Source organism: Candida orthopsilosis (assembly GCF_000315875.1).
Source record: "Candida orthopsilosis Co 90-125, chromosome 2 draft sequence".
In the NCBI taxonomy this organism is placed as follows: domain Eukaryota; kingdom Fungi; phylum Ascomycota; class Pichiomycetes; order Serinales; family Debaryomycetaceae; genus Lodderomyces; species Lodderomyces orthopsilosis.
Genome location: NC_018295.1, coordinates 1,912,474 through 1,929,828, shown reverse-complemented (window position 1 = coordinate 1,929,828; position 17,355 = coordinate 1,912,474). Strand labels below are relative to the sequence as shown.

General features: G+C 36.6%; 7 protein-coding genes across 7 annotated transcripts; 1 reads left to right on the top strand and 6 right to left on the bottom strand. All coding sequences in view use genetic code 12, as the record gives it.

Annotated features, from left to right (window-relative positions):
- Nucleotides 1-710: 710 nt before the first annotated feature.
- Nucleotides 711-2,747, bottom strand: CORT_0B09300 (hypothetical protein; the record flags this gene model as incomplete). The annotated part of the gene is made up of 1 exon (XM_003868021.1): nt 711-2,747. One exon carries the CDS (start codon nt 2,745-2,747, stop codon nt 711-713), a length of 2,037 nt encoding a protein of 678 aa, XP_003868069.1.
- Nucleotides 2,748-3,834: 1,087 nt separating this feature from the next.
- Nucleotides 3,835-4,368, bottom strand: CORT_0B09290 (hypothetical protein; the record flags this gene model as incomplete). The annotated part of the gene is made up of 1 exon (XM_003868020.1): nt 3,835-4,368. The coding sequence occupies one exon, from the start codon at nt 4,366-4,368 to the stop codon at nt 3,835-3,837; it is 534 nt and encodes a 177-aa protein (XP_003868068.1).
- Nucleotides 4,369-5,466: 1,098 nt separating this feature from the next.
- Nucleotides 5,467-9,468, top strand: CORT_0B09280 (hypothetical protein; the record flags this gene model as incomplete). Its single annotated transcript, XM_003868019.1, has 1 exon — nt 5,467-9,468. The coding sequence occupies one exon, from the start codon at nt 5,467-5,469 to the stop codon at nt 9,466-9,468; it is 4,002 nt and encodes a 1,333-aa protein (XP_003868067.1).
- A 92-nt stretch (nt 9,469-9,560) lies between these two features.
- CORT_0B09270 (Mmt2 protein) lies at nt 9,561-11,129 on the bottom strand (the record flags this gene model as incomplete). Its single annotated transcript, XM_003868018.1, has 1 exon — nt 9,561-11,129. The coding sequence occupies one exon, from the start codon at nt 11,127-11,129 to the stop codon at nt 9,561-9,563; it is 1,569 nt and encodes a 522-aa protein (XP_003868066.1).
- Nucleotides 11,130-11,612: 483 nt separating this feature from the next.
- Nucleotides 11,613-12,455, bottom strand: CORT_0B09260 (hypothetical protein; the record flags this gene model as incomplete). Its single annotated transcript, XM_003868017.1, has 1 exon — nt 11,613-12,455. One exon carries the CDS (start codon nt 12,453-12,455, stop codon nt 11,613-11,615), a length of 843 nt encoding a protein of 280 aa, XP_003868065.1.
- Nucleotides 12,456-12,753: 298 nt separating this feature from the next.
- CORT_0B09250 (hypothetical protein) lies at nt 12,754-14,433 on the bottom strand (the record flags this gene model as incomplete). The annotated part of the gene is made up of 1 exon (XM_003868016.1): nt 12,754-14,433. The coding sequence occupies one exon, from the start codon at nt 14,431-14,433 to the stop codon at nt 12,754-12,756; it is 1,680 nt and encodes a 559-aa protein (XP_003868064.1).
- Nucleotides 14,434-15,252: 819 nt separating this feature from the next.
- Nucleotides 15,253-17,013, bottom strand: CORT_0B09240 (Gpt1 GABA/polyamine transporter; the record flags this gene model as incomplete). Its single annotated transcript, XM_003868015.1, has 1 exon — nt 15,253-17,013. The coding sequence occupies one exon, from the start codon at nt 17,011-17,013 to the stop codon at nt 15,253-15,255; it is 1,761 nt and encodes a 586-aa protein (XP_003868063.1).
- Nucleotides 17,014-17,355: the final 342 nt, after the last annotated feature.

Sequence of the window (17,355 nt, the reverse complement as noted above, 5' to 3'; positions counted from 1 at the left end):
CTCTACTATTGGAATAAGGGTGGTAATAGTAGAAGTAGTAGTAGTAGCAGTTGTTGTGGTGGAATAGGTTTGAAACCTTTGAGTTATTAAGTTTGTATAAACTTTTGGTGTGTTGTATGAATTGGATAGTTTATGATAGGTTAAAGAATCATTTACAAAAGACTCTAACACAAAACCAAAAGAACAGAAAGAGAGAAAAAATTTTCTATGATGTATTTACTTCTTTGTTACTACTGTATATAGGAACATAACGGACGGAGTTAGGAATAAACTGTCTTACCAGATAACTAACCAACTAACTAACTAACTAATAACAAAAGTAACAACCAGCGCTAATAATAGTACGAAGGGTAGTATTTGAACTCAGATGTACTACCTTTGCACTCTCCTTTTACAAAGAAAATCTCTTTAGTTTGCCATTGCTAAGATATGTTATTGTTAAAGAAGAGACAGATCCATAAATACAACTCACTTTTTTTTCTCGTATAAATTTCTCGGCTTATGATTGGTTCACTTTTTTTGTGAGATCTGAGTTCTACTATACTGCGAGTCGCACCCGATATAAGACATACGGAGTTTAAACCCCGCCCAATCGGATTTACTACCCAATCCAGAATGACTACAATAAATCCCGTAATCGACTTCACATTAACGTCCGGGATTCATGCTATTGCAGTTGCCAAATTTTCATTATTCGATATAAAAACTACTCAATGTTCTATTAAAGACAACTCCAATGCACGTTTTAAAGCCTCATCTACCTCATCGTCTTCTTCGACCTTATTTTTAGCTTCCACTTGCGACTCGTTCTTGCTCTCATTCTCACTCTCGGCACCTCCAGCATTGTCAAGCTTCGAAAGTTCCAAGGCCAACTTCAAATCTGCATCTGCACTACCACCATTGACACGTACTTCCACATCTGTCTGGCTCGAGCTATTGCTATACATATTTTCACTCATTGCCAATGCAATTCTCATTTCCTCTTCTTCATCATCATATTCGGTCCCATTATATCTATCAAAAAGTTGTTCGGTTTTGTTCTGAACATGTAGTTGTCGATGATATTCATCCATACCATCTTTAATCTTCTTCTTTGATTCATGTTTTCCATGTGACCCAATATTGACTTGCTTTGCCTTCTTATTGGAACTGGCACCAATTTTTTTGCTATTCATATTGCCAAATTCAAAATATTGAATAACATCTCCACAAACGATCACACCATTGGTATCTTGTTGATCCAGATTGAGTTTAACCAATTCAACCATTTTGGGGAAATGCTGCATGTGATCAAACCTTTTGGGAAACTTGATTGAAACTTCTCTTAAAAATTTACCAGTAAAGACATCGTAAACACATGTCAACCCATTGTATCCGGCAACAGCCACAACCGATGCATTTAGGGCAAATGTGGTGACTCCAAGTAGTTGTCCATTTAATACTGCATTGTGTATTCGACCCAGAATCTTTTTATGATTCAATTCGGGGAATAACCGTAGTTGTGGCTCTATCTTGTGGGTTGATATTTCACGGACATTCCAAACAATGATACTTCCATCACTTAGTAAGTTCCCGCATAGTAGTCCATCACCACCAACAACATTGGGATTCACATTATGCAAAATGCTTTTACCTACAGTCTGAAGCTGTGTCAATACAACCGATTCTGCTTCAAAATCTAATCTTCGTATCCCAGTACAATGGAAATCATAAACACGAATACTCTTCCCACGACTGATGATTATATTTTCTCCACCAAAATCAACTTCCAATGAATTCTTGAGATATAGTAGTTGTTCAACATGAATTACTTCCTCGTCGCAAACAGGGATATCCAAATTTGCATGTCCCAAAACCTCCAAATTTTCAAACTTTAAAACATAGATGGAAGTTGTAGTGTTCACAATAATGTACTTGCTAAAGTCAGATTTGATGTTCAATATATCCCCATCCAACACCAACTTGTTCTTAAGTCTCCCATGCAAATTCCAACACAATAAATTACCATCAAGCAGTCCACTGATTACATCAACAGCAGCTCCATTCTTGTCAACATGTGTATTGATTATCACACTCGTAATAGGGCTCCTTTCGTCATCACCAATTTCAAAATTAGTTACGCTACCTCTCTGACTAAATGAAGTGCTAATGATCAAGTTCTTGACAACTATCCCTCCACTCTTTTTTCCCATCACCAAGTAATTGAAATTCATATCATAACTCAATATGTCCATATTCATCATCCCTGGAATAAAACTTTGGTTTTTCCCGCTATCAAGATTGCCAAAACTAATATTCCCCAGTACTTTATCAAACACAGCAAGCTTGTTCATTTTAAAGTCACATAATGTCAAGCCACAAATTCGAAGTTCACTATTGACCATTTGATAAGTTTGGTGGGTAGATATACCTCTTTTCCAATTCCGAATAATCTGTAGCCTGGCGAAGTATTCATTCATCCAATTTGACCCATGTGTTACACTGGGGAATGACGAAGCTGATAATAAGATTCCAAATCTTTTGCGGAACAGCCTAGTCCAGGTTTCCCTATCGTTTATTACATGATTCCACTTCTTGCAAACTAACCGTAAACTGTTTAATGATGAGGGCTCTAGTTGTGAGAAAGTGTGAATTAATACCTCATCCGGCAAGTCATTGATGAATATTTGCTGCTGATGATTAGTTATTGGCTCATAAATGTTTGTGGTATTTCCCAAAGTGTCACTAATGACCTCTGAATGACTCATGACCTATATATGCTTGTATCCTGACACCCTTTGTCAGTGTAACCTTCAAAAAAGAAGAACTCAGTTTTGTTTCGCCATTATCGATCATCATTCATGATCCGCGTGGGAAAAAAACAAAATAAAAAATTGCAACACATAAACAAAAATTTGCAGCTTTAATAATGCAAAAAGAGGTGTGATGTAGGGGTTGATTTTCATGATTATTGACATCACAAAGACGTTTACAAGATAAATTGACATGATGAGCTCATTCTGATTGGAAGTTCATAAGTCAACCCCCGTAGATATATGAATACTGAGCTATGCGATTTAGCAAACATATAAAAATAAATTAAACTAGCTACTATTTTTCAACATCACTCAGTTGAATTACTCACAATTCTTTTGAATTCTCTTCTGTTACTTATCGGAATCCAATTAGCTGACAAGGTAAAATACTCCTGAGGACGTGAACGCTTACTTCAAAACTGCAACTTTTTTAAAAAATGCGTTGGCACGGTACGAAAACCTTCGTCTTCAAGATGGACAGCGTCACCTTCGACATGAGCATTTAAATTCCCTTCAAGTTCACGCGTATCTGAATTGCCTTCCTCTTCAGGAGCAGCCTCACCATCACCAGCTTCGCCTTCGCAAGCTTTATCTTCCCCTGGCAACTTTTTTAACAACGCGCTCCACCTAGTGAACTTTTGCTTTAAATTGTAATCTTTACCCTCAGTCTTAGAACCTCCATCTCCATACTTGGGCAGTTTGCTCTTTGAACGAGAACCCCCTCTCCCATGGCTGCTTTGTCCACTTGTATCGGAATGCTTTACTTATTACAAGGGAACCTGCGCCTCCTGCTAAGAGCCTGCACTTCCCATGCGCAAGTACTATTTGCCTTCCATCTCACCACCTTCATCCAATTTAGGCCCTTTGCTCTTGGAACAAAACCCTCCACTGCCCAAACATGAACCCTGTGTGGTTGGCTTTATTAAAATTTTTTGAAGTCATTATCTTTTAGTAATTGTAGAAGTAGGCATCTCACCATACTGATGTTTCTGACTATTTTGTAAAAATTCTGAAAGTTGAGTAGAACCCTTTTGATGCTCTACATATATTCTATACTATTGTATTCAATCTTCTCAATCACATTGGGCGAAATTAGGAATGCAATTCTTATCTGATACAAGCACATAGATGCGAGTATTTTCTTCAGGATTCTCACATGACGACAATGCCTCTGGGCGTAGAATGTTCCTAGGTGGCCCAATTTCACCTCGCCCACCCAGAGAGCATCCGCTTTGACTGCCTCAAGGATGTCTTCCCCTGCTTTTGGGTCATTCCTCGCTGCCTCGGAATTACCTTTCGCTTCCTGTAGCTTAGGTTCCCTAACACAGTAATCAGGGCGTTTCTGTATCCTTTTGTTATATTTTTCAATGCTAACGAGGCGCTCCTGTAGTAGTTGAGCTTTAAATCGTGAATTAACTTGAGCATTAACAAACATAATGATCGGAAACAAAAACGTTCTGGCAAACTGACTAGCCCAAGGACCCTCGATGCATGAAATCATATCCACTGGTGGTAACAGAAACGGAGGGAGGGATAACAAGCTCCTACAAAACCTCTCTACTTGGATTTTCATCAAATCTGCTATATCAAACCTTTTCGTATTCTGTTCAACATACTTGGTGTAAAATATATAGCTATTGAAATAATTATGAGGTTTGATAAAGAACGTTCGAAATTTATTTGCTCAGTCTAGCGACACCACGCACAATGTTCAATATCGTGGATAATATTCTGTAGAATGAATTGAACATTATAGGTTAGTACTTCTCTCAAATGGTGGTATTTTTAGGTCAAGTGATTTGGTCACTTCTCTAGCGAATTGAGCAACCTGTGTTTTTTCGCTTTCGTCTAAAAACTCAAAAGATTCCTTGCAAAGCTTGAGCATTAATTCCTCTATTTCTCCATCTGTTGCATCCCTCCGTTCATTCTCACCGTATTGATGCAAGTGTTCACACAAATCAGATACGTTTTGCAATGTGTGGTTGCTTTCACTTTTTCCTCTTAAAAACTCGGAAAAAACCTCGATTTGTAGGTTCACCCAAGAACCATCAAATAATTCACTTGTAGCTTCTTGTGTAACCCTTGCTCCAATTAGCACCCAATAGCAGTAACACCAGCTTCGGTGTATTTAAAACCACACAAATAATCTCCAAAATCTCTATATAAGTTTGTTTCACAAACGAAGTTGAAAAAAATAGTTCCCGTTTTGTGCTCCTGTCAAAATACTGCCGAGTGCAAATGAGTGCAGCGCAATTCAAAGCAAAGTTTTGAGCAACTTTAGAGCTCGCGTCTACCACCCAGATGATGATCCTTCAAGTTGTATATGGTGTATAGTTCGGTCCTCGTGCACCGTATTGTGAGCACCATTTCTACCTCTTCTGTAAAACCATGAGTAACCGAAATCTTGGCTTGTTACTATTTAGCACCCTCGAGCTTGCCACGTTGATTCAATAGTATTAGGCATATCAATCTGTATAACTATAGGGAAAACCTTTTGAGTAGTTGAATAGTTTGAATAAACGTGTCTGGGTAGTTTGGAAAATTGTGTTTTACAGGTATGAACAAAAACGAAAACACTCAACTTCCTTTTCAACCTTTTGAGTGAAAAAAAAAAAAATTTTCAGTTCAACCGATTAGCCGATTGTTTAAGTATTACTGGTGGGGCTTCACAATGTCTGAAACGGAGCACATTTCAGAGACCAAAGAGGAACAAGCTACTGCTCCAAAGGAGCTACTGTTGAGAATTGACCTACCTCTGGCTTTAAACATTGAGGAGAAAGAATTATCTATTACGTCTCATTACGATGAAAATGTTGCCGATTTAAGACAAACATTGGCTTTATTACCTACAACTCGAAACTTGACAAACTATTCCTTACATGTTCACGGTTTTGATGTGGAAAGTCTTGGTGAAATTGTTTCGTTTGCTGAGATTATCACTGAACTACAATTGGGAGATGTGGAACAATTACGGGTGCAAATCAAAGCCAAAGCGTACAATTTGGCGTCAATATATGAACAAATTACCAGGTTTAGAGATACCACTGGCCTCCATTATATTGACAGAGTTGCAAGTGATATTGGTTCTCAAGGAGGTGTGTCTAGATTCAACGGAATCAAATTGGACGAATTGAAAGTTGAAGAGGAGAGCTCTCAAGATGAGAATCAGGAGAACTTGAAGAATAAGGAGCCAACACAATTATCAAAAGAAGAAGAAGGACAATTGAGTGCAATTGTTGACTCTTTTTTTCTCGCAAAGGGTATTGATTTAGTGAGTCAATCAAAGTTTGACAAAGTTAGTGATGTGGTCAAGTTACCAATTAGATCTCTCAGTGTTTCTCAATGGTCCCCGGTGCCCACTTTTCAAAAAGCTAAGGGTGATCTTTTGTACTTGACTTTGCAAACTTTGGAAAATGAAACGTTCAACATTACATGTCACTTTTCAGGTTTCTTTGTTAACAAATCATCAACAATAAATTTTAACCCTAGTATTAAAGTCAATGAAAAGGGTAAATTTTTCAAGAACTATTTGTTGTTTGATTTGGTTTCTTCATTATCACCTTTGTTTACTTCTACTATTGCTGAAAACGAACTCAATTTAGCCAAGTCAACTGAGTATCCAGAGTCATATCTTTTGCCATACAATTCATTCCTTGCCCACCCATGGATTGTTGATGAAAAAAGTTTGAAAAACACTCCTGATGTGTCAAGATCACAATTACCATTGATCAACAATGGTGTAGATGGGTCTGATTTTATAAAGGAATGGAACAATGAATTTCAAAGTATTAAAGAACTCCCATCTTCGACATTCCAGGAACGTATTGTTCGTGATAAACTTATTCAGAAGACATTGTTTGATTTTACTAAATCAGCCACTGAAACGGCAATGCATATTATTAAAGGTGATATTGCTCCAATGAACCCAACTGAAGAAGAAGACAAGTATATCTATTTGAAAAATGGTGTTTTCTACTCTACTGGTGCATCAACTGTTGATGGATTTGAAAATACAGGTGCTGAAGAAGCTTCAAGATATGTCGCTTCAAAAGATCTTGCTGGTGTGAAAATCATCAATAGACATGATGTTAAAGGATTATCTACATTACTCACCTGTGTTGTGGACTATATGGGTAAAAGAGTGGTTTGTCAAGCACCAGTTCCTGGTATTTTGGATGCCACAGTTGGTGAAGAAGAAGAAATTCAAGAAAAAGTCAAGTATGGTTCTTCATCGGATGGATCAAAGATTCTTGAAGATGAATCTTTTGTTGAGCCATTGAAACAAGTTGGTGAAATTTTCCATTTGAAACCACATAATGTTAAAGTCTCTGATGAAAATCAATCACAAACGAAATTGGTTGTCTCAAAAGATACCAAGGGGTTGACAGGAACTGATGGAAGAAAATACATTATTGAATTATATCGTACAGCACCACGTGATATTGAATTTATTGAATCAAATTTCAATCCTCAAGATTCTCAATCTTATCCACATGGAGAAGCTTTAATTAGACACGAAGCAGTTAATGAATGGTGGAAACGTAAGGTGTCTGCCCTTTTCAAAGCAGAGACTGAAAAATTGGAAAAAGAAGGTAAACTTGATACTAAAGAAGGTAGTGCTGAAGACGAAAAGCCACAAATTGCATTACCTACTGATCAAGTTGTATTCAATCCTGATGCATTTTCAACATCGTTTGAATTGGACGAAGATCGCGATGAAGTTCGGGAAATTTCAAAATTCATCAAGGAGAAATTGATTGGTGAATTTTTGGATAGTATAAAACAACAATTGCCTCCATTTGATGGAAAACAATTGACTGAACAATTACATAGATATGGTATTAATATGAGATATTTGGGATATATCGCTGATCAATTGGTTGTCAGGAGAGAAGGGTATAAGCATGAAATTGAAAAGATTATTTTGGAAAATGTTGAATTGACCAAGAAGGCCAAGGAAGAGGAAGAACAAAAGAGAAAAGAGGAGGAGGAAAAGAAAAAAGATGATGTCAAGAAGGATGACGAAATGAAGGGTGACGAGAAAGAGACCAAGGAGGGAGATGAAGAAGAAGAAGAAACTCCATCAAAAGCAACTTATGAATTAGCTGTTGCTAACTACAATGCAACTTATACCATTGCCATTCAAGAAATGATTGCAAGAGCATCAAAACACATTTTGAGAAAATTGATCAAGGCAATCCCAACAAACCTTGTTCCATCAGCTGTTGTCCATTTCCATAATTGTTTACTTGGAGGTGCCATTACTGAACAACCTAAAGTTGAATTGGATGATTCAGTTGCTTCATTCTACTCTTCTGAAGAGCTTTCATTTACTAAATTGACGCATAAAGATGTTGTTGAGCTAGTATCAAGTGAAGTATTTGCAAGATTTAGATTTCAATTGCCTGGTAATTGGATTAATGATTTGGTGCGTAAACCACAAGTGTTGAGAGAAATTGCGTTCCAATTTGGTATTCAATGGAAATCACACAATTATATCTTCACTAAAGAGGAGTTTGATGCTGCTCAAGAACAAGTGCAAGTTGAAGTTATCGAAAAGAGGCCTTCCTCTTCTTCTTCCAAGAAATCGAAAAAGAAGACTTCTTTACAATCTCAACTCGTTACTAAATCAATCAAACGTGAATCAGCTTTTATTGCCGAAGATATCATTTCATTCACTCCGATCATCAAAGATTCTTCATACAAATCAACCATAATTGATGAAATTTTTGCTAGTGCTCGTGCTCAATTAATTTCTGGAGATAAAGAAGTTGGTATGTCAATGTTTACTGAATTGGCCGCAATCCATGAATCCATATACGGGAAAGTTAATCCAGAAACTGCTAAATTTTATACATTATTAGCTCAAGTTTATCAAGAATTGGGTATGGATTATGATGCCGCATTAATTGGTCGTAGAGCCGTGGTTTTGTGTGAACGATCATGTGGATTTGATAGTCATGATACAATTACTGCATATATGAATCAAGCATTTTTCGAAGGTGGTAATGACTTATCGATGAATTCATTAAAGTTGTATAAGCAAGCTATGGATACGTGGTCGTTGGGTTATGGAGTAGATCATCCAGCAATTGTCAATACATTGATTAATTCTTCAGAGGCATTAATGAGAGTAAAACAATACGATGCTGCCAAGAAGTTGTTATTACAAGCTTTGAAATATAGTCAAGATTTGAATGGAGAAGAGTCAGAAATTACTGCTTTAATCTATTTCCGTATTGGTAATGTTGTTGTATCGGCAAACAACATTACTCAATCACAAGAATATTTCGATGCAGCATACAAGATTTTCCAAAGGGTATTGGGACCACATGATTCAATGACGAAACAAGTTGGTAAATATCAATCTAATATTGCATTGTATGTGGAGTATACTAAAGCCCAACAAGCGTCAAAGGAAAAGAAAGTGGCTTCTGGCTCTTTGTCATCACATGCAAAAAAGTCATTACAACAGTCTAAAGTCAAACTTCCGCCATCTGTAGCTGTTAACAATGGTAAGCATGTGAATGGAAAGAGTAATGGGCATTCTAAAAAAATGCAAGCTCCAACTCAACCCGATCCTTCAATTGCTAATCAATCAGTTGACGAAATTTTGAATTTTATTGAAGGGCATAAAAAGGCATCATCCAAGAAGAATAAGAATAAGAAGTAAAGAGGGGGTTCAGTCAGACGTTTTCGAACGTATTGTATATAAATAATTTTGTAAATAGACGTTCCTTGATTACTATATAAAGTTCAGAAAAATCAATGATTGTGTGTATGTACACGTTTATCTTCTCCATCATCTCTATCCTTCTCTTCTATAGTGTTTTCCTCATTAGCAACTTCAAATTTTATAGATACATTTCGAACAAATCGATCATCTTGTTTAATCAAATCAGTCAATGTCTTTTCATATTGATTCAAAGTCAATAAATCAATAGATTTATTTTGCGTCAACAAGACAAAATTTATATTTGTATTGGCACCCGACGATAACACCGACAATTGTTTTAATTTAAATTGATTCAACTGAGCGTTACTTTGTAATTCGTGAGCTATTATCGACTCCACTTTATTGTACAAATCAGAACCTGGTTGTTCACCACGATCAATCAATTCATACCACGCTTCTTTGAGAGTATCCCAACCAGCTTTGATAATTAAAACAGACACTCCCATTCCACCAATCGAATCCAACCAGGCAATGTTGAACATGACTCCGCCGGCAACTGTAAGTAATGCAACTATTGCCGTTAATGAATCAACTCGATGGTGCCATGCGTTAGCTACTAGGACTTTTGAGTTGGTTTCGACGGCTATTTGCATAGTCTTTTTATACAAGATTTCCTTAGCAACAATCGAACCTGCTGCTAACCAAGCAGCATTGATGTTGGGAATTTCTCGATGGGTAGTTAACTCTGTGCCCATCGGTGTATGAGTATGAGTATGTGAGTGTCCATGATCATGTGTGGATGTTGCTACACCACCAAGGTCAGTATGACTATGACTATGTCCAATGTTTATACTGGCAGCAATTTCATACAATTGCACAGGAAGTACAAATTCAAAAATTTGCAATAACGAAGACCATCCCACTGAAATACCTGCAAATAATAAAATAGCACTAACAGTAAAAGACCCAATAGTTTCAATTTTACCGTATCCAAAGGGAAATTTTGTAGGTGTACCAACTTTAGCAGCAACATTAACAGTAGCTAGAGTTAAGAAATCAGCAAGCATATCACTAACCGAATGAATAGCATCAGCAACTAAAGCTTGCGAATGGAATACAACACCTCCAATACCTTTGGATACTGCTAATGCGACATTGACTATAAGACCAATCCAAGTGATTCGTACTGCAGGATTTGATTTTATCGACGATGTGCCAGCAGCCAAAAATTCATTTGGTTCATGAGCTGAATGATGGTGATGTAACAAACTACTTCCAGCACTATGTGAATGGGAATGTGCGTCAGCACCATCCGCTTCGGGTGTAGTACGTGAATGTGAATGTGAGTGTGAGTGTGATTGTTTGTTGTGTGTTTTGTGTGGTTGTTGTTGTTGGTTATCCTTATCCGAGGACGGCAATTGAGATGATGACGAAGACATTTTCTGTTGAAATATGGACAATGTTGAAAATAATTGGTGCGATATAAGAAATGGTTTGTGTTTTTGGTAGTGTTGTGGGGATGTTGCCGAAGTTGTTGTTGATATACCTATCTTAATATGCAATTGATGCGATAGACTATTGGTATTCTTGTAAGTTGTAGATAGTAGATATCTATACAACTTGGGTGTAGCCAATGGTAATTGATTGGTTATAAACATGTTTCTTCATATAGTTAAGAATATTTTTTTTCTTTTGAGATTTTTCGTATCCGATCAATGGGAATATTCAGGATTTTTCAATAGCAATAATTAGGAGCTCAAGTACGGTGTGTGGTATAATACATGTGGTATTCCTGGTAGTAAATATAGCAGTAGTTTTATGAGTCTATTATAATGCGGTCTTATTGATGATATGATCTCTAAATAAGTACGTAAAGTAGGTAAAGATTGAAAGAAAGTTTTTCTGTTTGTCTCTCTCTTTGTTTATCTATTCTGTTTCTTCCGTTCTTTCTCCAGATTATCAAATGATATTGTTCTAGAACCATAGTACACAGAACCATCTATATATATTACAACAACACCAATAGCAATATCACCAACAACAACAAACTACTACTCACAATCACTCATTGACATACACAATCCATGAAGAAATAAAAGTAAAATCCTCTAGTTTTGTCTTTTAAATGACATTGGGTATATTTAGAAAAGCAGATTGAGTAACTTATTGGCATCTTGTTTAATAATTTCACCACCACCATCCTCGTCATCATCCTCATCTTCTTCTTCTTCTTCTTTGCCAGCACCAGCACCTACTATTCCCACTGTGGTAAGTCCCAGTTCATTCATTTCATGCAACTGCTGTTTCAATTTCTCCAATTTAACACCACTATACATCTTATCCTGCGCTTTATACAATAACTCCCTCAACTTTGGCGATGGTTGTCTAATATGCATATAATTACACATTTCGCCCCTCTCACATGAATTTGTATCATAAGCGCGACAACGAGCATCAGCAAAATCGGTCACTGGTGATAAATCTGAATGTACTGGTCGGCCATTGAACCATTCTTGATTTAACGTTGTATTAACAGTAGATGCATCCAGTGATGACACGAATTGGACATAGACATTACCATTCAAGTGATTGTTTTCATTTTCACACACGACAAAGTCATATATTTCACCCATGTTGGCTAAATGGATGAATATGTCTTGGTAAAATAAGTCAAATTGTTCTTGAATTTGCTTTTCGGTTACTTCTTCACTTTCATTCTTGTTTAACTTGGGGTTTTGATACAAGTTAGCTAGTAGTAGGGTCTTACTTGTTGTTGGTTTGATGTGTTTTTTGGAACATTTTTCACCATGTCGACAAGCACCAATCTTGTTGTAGAATGAACATGTTATTACTGAATCATTATTACTGTTGTTGTAGTTGTTGTTGTTGCTGCTGTCATTGTATCGTCTTGATTGATTGTGGCTGCCATTATTGTGATTATGGTTATGGTTATGGTATCTTCCTCCTCTTGGGGCGTAACTCATTCTATCTTTGTTGTTGTTGCTATTATAGGCGTAGTGTAACTACTCTTCTCCAAGTGATGATGATCTTTTTTTTTGCATAATCGCATTTCATACTTTTTGTGTTGATTTTCAAGAGTTACTAATTTTTTGCACCCAACCCATGGCAGAAAGACACTAAATACCATCGGAGTTTAGCGGTATTTAACATTCAATATTTCCCAATGCTACAGCTATTTTGCCATTACTATTAGTTTTTAGTCGTACATTTCTCATTACAGATAGCTTTACCTCCAATTACACATAACTCTCGCGATTCTAATTATCTCTTTTCATCACCCTTTTCACTCCCATATTCAATCACTTCAGCATCATACACAATATCAGCCTCATCTATATTACTTCTAGGTCCATGATACCATTTATGAGCATCAACAAAATACCAAATAGTCACAAGGAGCATAGGACCAAAATAAACCAATGCCGTCCAATTCATTTCCTTTGCATGTAAGTCCTTACCTTTGACAGTGGGGAAACACAAGATTGGAATCATCATGGTTACAAATGCCACTGAGACCCATCCTACAGGTTGTGAAAGCTTACCCAAGTTCCATGGTCCTGGTTTGAATGTTGTTCTAGCGGTAGTTAATTTTAACAATGTTGGTAATGTAAATGATATAAATGCAGCAATGGCTCCCACTGAGAAAATGGCTCCAATTGCAACTTCGCCGGCAAATAACAAAAGTAATAACAATTCACCAATAACTATGTTTATAGTTACTGCATATATGGGGGTACTTGTCACAGGTGAAATTTGTTTCCAAATATTAGATCCTGGTAGTAACCCATCTCTAGAATAAGCATAAGTCACTCTCGATGAAGCTAATAAACAATTTTGTGACATGAAGAAAGATGAGATTGCTGTGAATGCAGTTGAAGCAACAACTAGCTTATGTTTCATCACTTGAACTAAATAAGAAACAAACGGTTGTCCTAATCCCAATGTATCCATTGAGATTTCCGAAATGCTAACCAATGTATAGGCAATAGCAATCATGAAGAAAAATCCAATAACTCCACCAACAACACTCGTCATTACAATAGCTCGAGGTACAGCTATTGATGCGTTTGAACATTCTTCTGCTAAATGGAATGGTGAATCATAACCTGACATGACCCAAATTACACCCAAGAACGAAATTAAAAATGCAAGCCCCTGTGGCCACTCAGTTTGATTCTCCAACGACCACGCCACTGAGTTTGAATTAAACTTGGTAGAAACATCATTATTCAATCCCATTCTATTATTCCCACCCAATATCATCACAAATACAATAATTAAAAAGGCCACATTACACCAAGCTGTAAAAGAACAAAACTTCGCCACGTATCGCGATGGCATCGAACACATTATCCCACAAACAATTTGAATCCCTGTCGACAAGCCAAACACATGGCCCGGTTTAGGTGAATATGTAGGAGAATTAAACGAATACAACGCCAACATCAAACTAGCACAAGTTGAACTGACAGCCGGGGACCCAGTAATTTGACAAAACCAATTGGTCCAATAAGCAAACCAAGAGAAAAACAGCTTGTATTTCACTGGAGCTAATTGTGAAGTCGCATATGGAGCACCAGCTGAACATGGAAATGCCGAAGATATCTCAGCCAAGGATAATGCCACTGACGTAATGAATATAATAGCAATGATCCATGGTAATGGTGACATGCCAATGACCAATTGCTGGTAGTTGAAAGTTGCCGCTACTGATGGTAACAATCCCAATAATGAAAAACTCATACCAAATAATGACCAAAGAGAAAATTCTCGTTTAAGTTCTTGTTTGTATCCCATTGCCAATACTTTTGCTTCATCATCATCTACTTCATGATCAACATTGATGGTTATTCCATGGCCTGAAAATGTTGATTTTATGTTCAAGTCATCAATATGAACTTTTGATGTAACCGAAGTTATCTCATCTTCTTTTGGAGACATTTTGATAATACGGTTACTTTTGGTAATAGATTCAAAACAACAAATCCTTTATTGTTATCGATACAGGATATAGCATCACTCTTATATAAAAGTGAATGTTTCATCCATCAGTTTTAAAAAAAAATGAAAAAAAACCGAACGGCACTAAAATATTTTTGTACATTCTTTCATTGTTATCTTCTTCTCGTGTGATAAGAGAAGTACAAATCGCCTTTTGAATTGAATAATCAAAAAAAAATTCTTTTAAACTCCCTACATTGTTTTCAGAAAAAGATCCAAATTTAGAATAGATAACCATATCTAGATCGTATCTCATCTTAGATCTTGTGAAACAATGCAGCCGCTCCCATAGCGACTTTACCTTATAAGAGTTATCGATAACACCAATGTTTCGAAATTTAACCTAACTGCTGAAGTATTTGACATATTCAACTTTCCCCTCAAGAAAAAAAAAAGAAAAATGAAATAGTAATTTGAACGTGTAATTATTACACAAAGATAAGACAGATGTCAAAATTTGTGTATGCAAATATACAATATTTGTGACCTTTAGGCTTGTTCATGGAATACAGATAAGCGATATTCGTGGGGCTGACTTTACAGAAGTATCAACTCTTTTAATTGAATAATTTGATATTGTAGCTTAATATTAATGTAAGTTATTTTTTCTGTTTTTGCCACATTTCGCAACCAATTTGATACAAAACATTTGGGTTTCGAAATTCCCCGCAATTCAATCATTACACTCATGTTGACATGTTTTATCAACTTTTTATTAGCGTCATCATTTGTTATAATATGTATTCACTAAATTTACTACTAACATTTCTCATTGCTCCGCGAATTCGTTTCCGATGCATCAATAACTTGCACTTTATCATCGTACCCTTCACTACCACTACCATTATTATTATCATCATATACAATATCAGCTTCATCGATATTGCTTTTAGGACCCTTGTACCATTTACGAGCATCGACTATGAACCAAATGGTTACAATAAGAATAGATCCAAAGTACACCAAAACGGTCCAGTTCATTTCTGTTGGCGTGAGGTCTTTACCTCTGACAGTAGGGAAGCACAAGATGGGGATCATTAATGTGATAAATCCGACAGATAACCAACCAATAGGTTCGGAAAATTTACCCAAGTTCCATGGACCTGGTTTGAAAGTATTTCTCGCCCAAGTAATCTTCAACAATGTAGGCATTGTAAATGAAATGAATCCCGAAATACCACCAACGGAAAAAGTTGCACCAATTGCTACATCGCCAGCAAATAATAACAATAACAACAACTGACCAAGAACAACATTGATTACAACTGCCCATATTGGAGTTTGAGTCAATGGGGAAACTCGTTTCCATATATTGGATCCCGGAAACAATCCATCTCTAGAATATGCATATGTAACTCTTGAAGCTGCCAATAAACAACTTTGAGCCATTGAAAAAGATGAAACTACCGTGAATGCAGTTGCTGCTAACACCAATTTCCGTTCAATAATTTGTGATAAAAAGGTAACGAATGGTTGACCCAAACCTTGAGGATCAGCAGAAATCTCGTCAAGAGAAACCACAGTATATGCTATAGCAATCATGAAAACAAATCCAACAAGCCCACCAATTGAACTAGTCAAGACAATTGCTCGGGGAACATTGACTGCAGCATGAGCACACTCTTCAGCTAAATGGAATGGTGAGTCATAACCCGACATTGCCCAAATGACACCCATAAAAGAAATCAAAAATGAAATACCTTGTGGCCATTCAGCTTGATTATACAATGACCAAGCTATGGCGTTGGGGTTGTATTTCGTCAGTACCCCTTCATTCAATTCCATTCGTTTATTACCAGCTAAAATCATCACAAATACAATTACCAAAAACAAGATGTTGCAAAAAGCACCAGCCGAACTTACACGACCAGCCCATTTTGCTGGCATAGAACAGATTAAACCACACACGACTTGAATACCAGTCGATAACCCATAAACATGTCCCGTTGATGGAGTATAACTGGCGTCAGTTAATGAATACAATGCCAAGATTAAACTAGCACAAGAATAACATACTGATGGGGCAGCAGTAATTTGACACAACCAATTAGTCCAACACGTAAACCACGTCAAATACGATTTATATTTCGGTGGAGCCAACTGTGAAACAACGTATGGCGTACCTGCAGAACATGGAAATGCAGAAGCAACTTCCGCCATAGATAAAGCCACCGTTGTTATAAAAATCATTGCCACAAGCCAAGGAACTGGTGACATTCCAATAACCAATTGTTGGTAATCAAAAGTAGCAGCAATTGAAGGCAAAAGACCCAACATTGAAAAACTCACAGAAAATACCGTCCATAATGAAAACTCTCTCTTCAATTCCTGTTTATAACCCATGGCTAATATCATGGCCTCATCTTCATTCACTTCATGATCAACATTGATAGTGATTCCTTGATTAGATAGTATTGAAGTTATAGGTAATGCATCAACATGTACTTGTGATACTATTGGATGCATACCAATCTCACTTTCAACAGGTGTAGCTGTACTCTTACTAGATCTAGGTTTCATATTTTTTTTCCCTCTGTTACTTCTGAATAGGTTTGATACAAAAATGATGGACTCGTAGACGTAACGATATTCCTTTATATATATATGTGTGTTGTCTATCTAGTGAGATTAATTATATTCCTTAGCGGGCTCGGAATAAATTCATCTTAGAAAAGAGGTCATTTCAAAATATAGTTCTTTGTTGTGTTATCTATATTGTACAACGGATTCTCTAAGATCAAACGTTAATAAAGAAAGACAATTATAGGGCAATATTGATAAGACTTAATTACAATTGGGTTTTGTGTAGAATTGGTGAAAATTTTTTTATTCTTTGTTGTTGAGAGGGGGTAAGATGCAAGA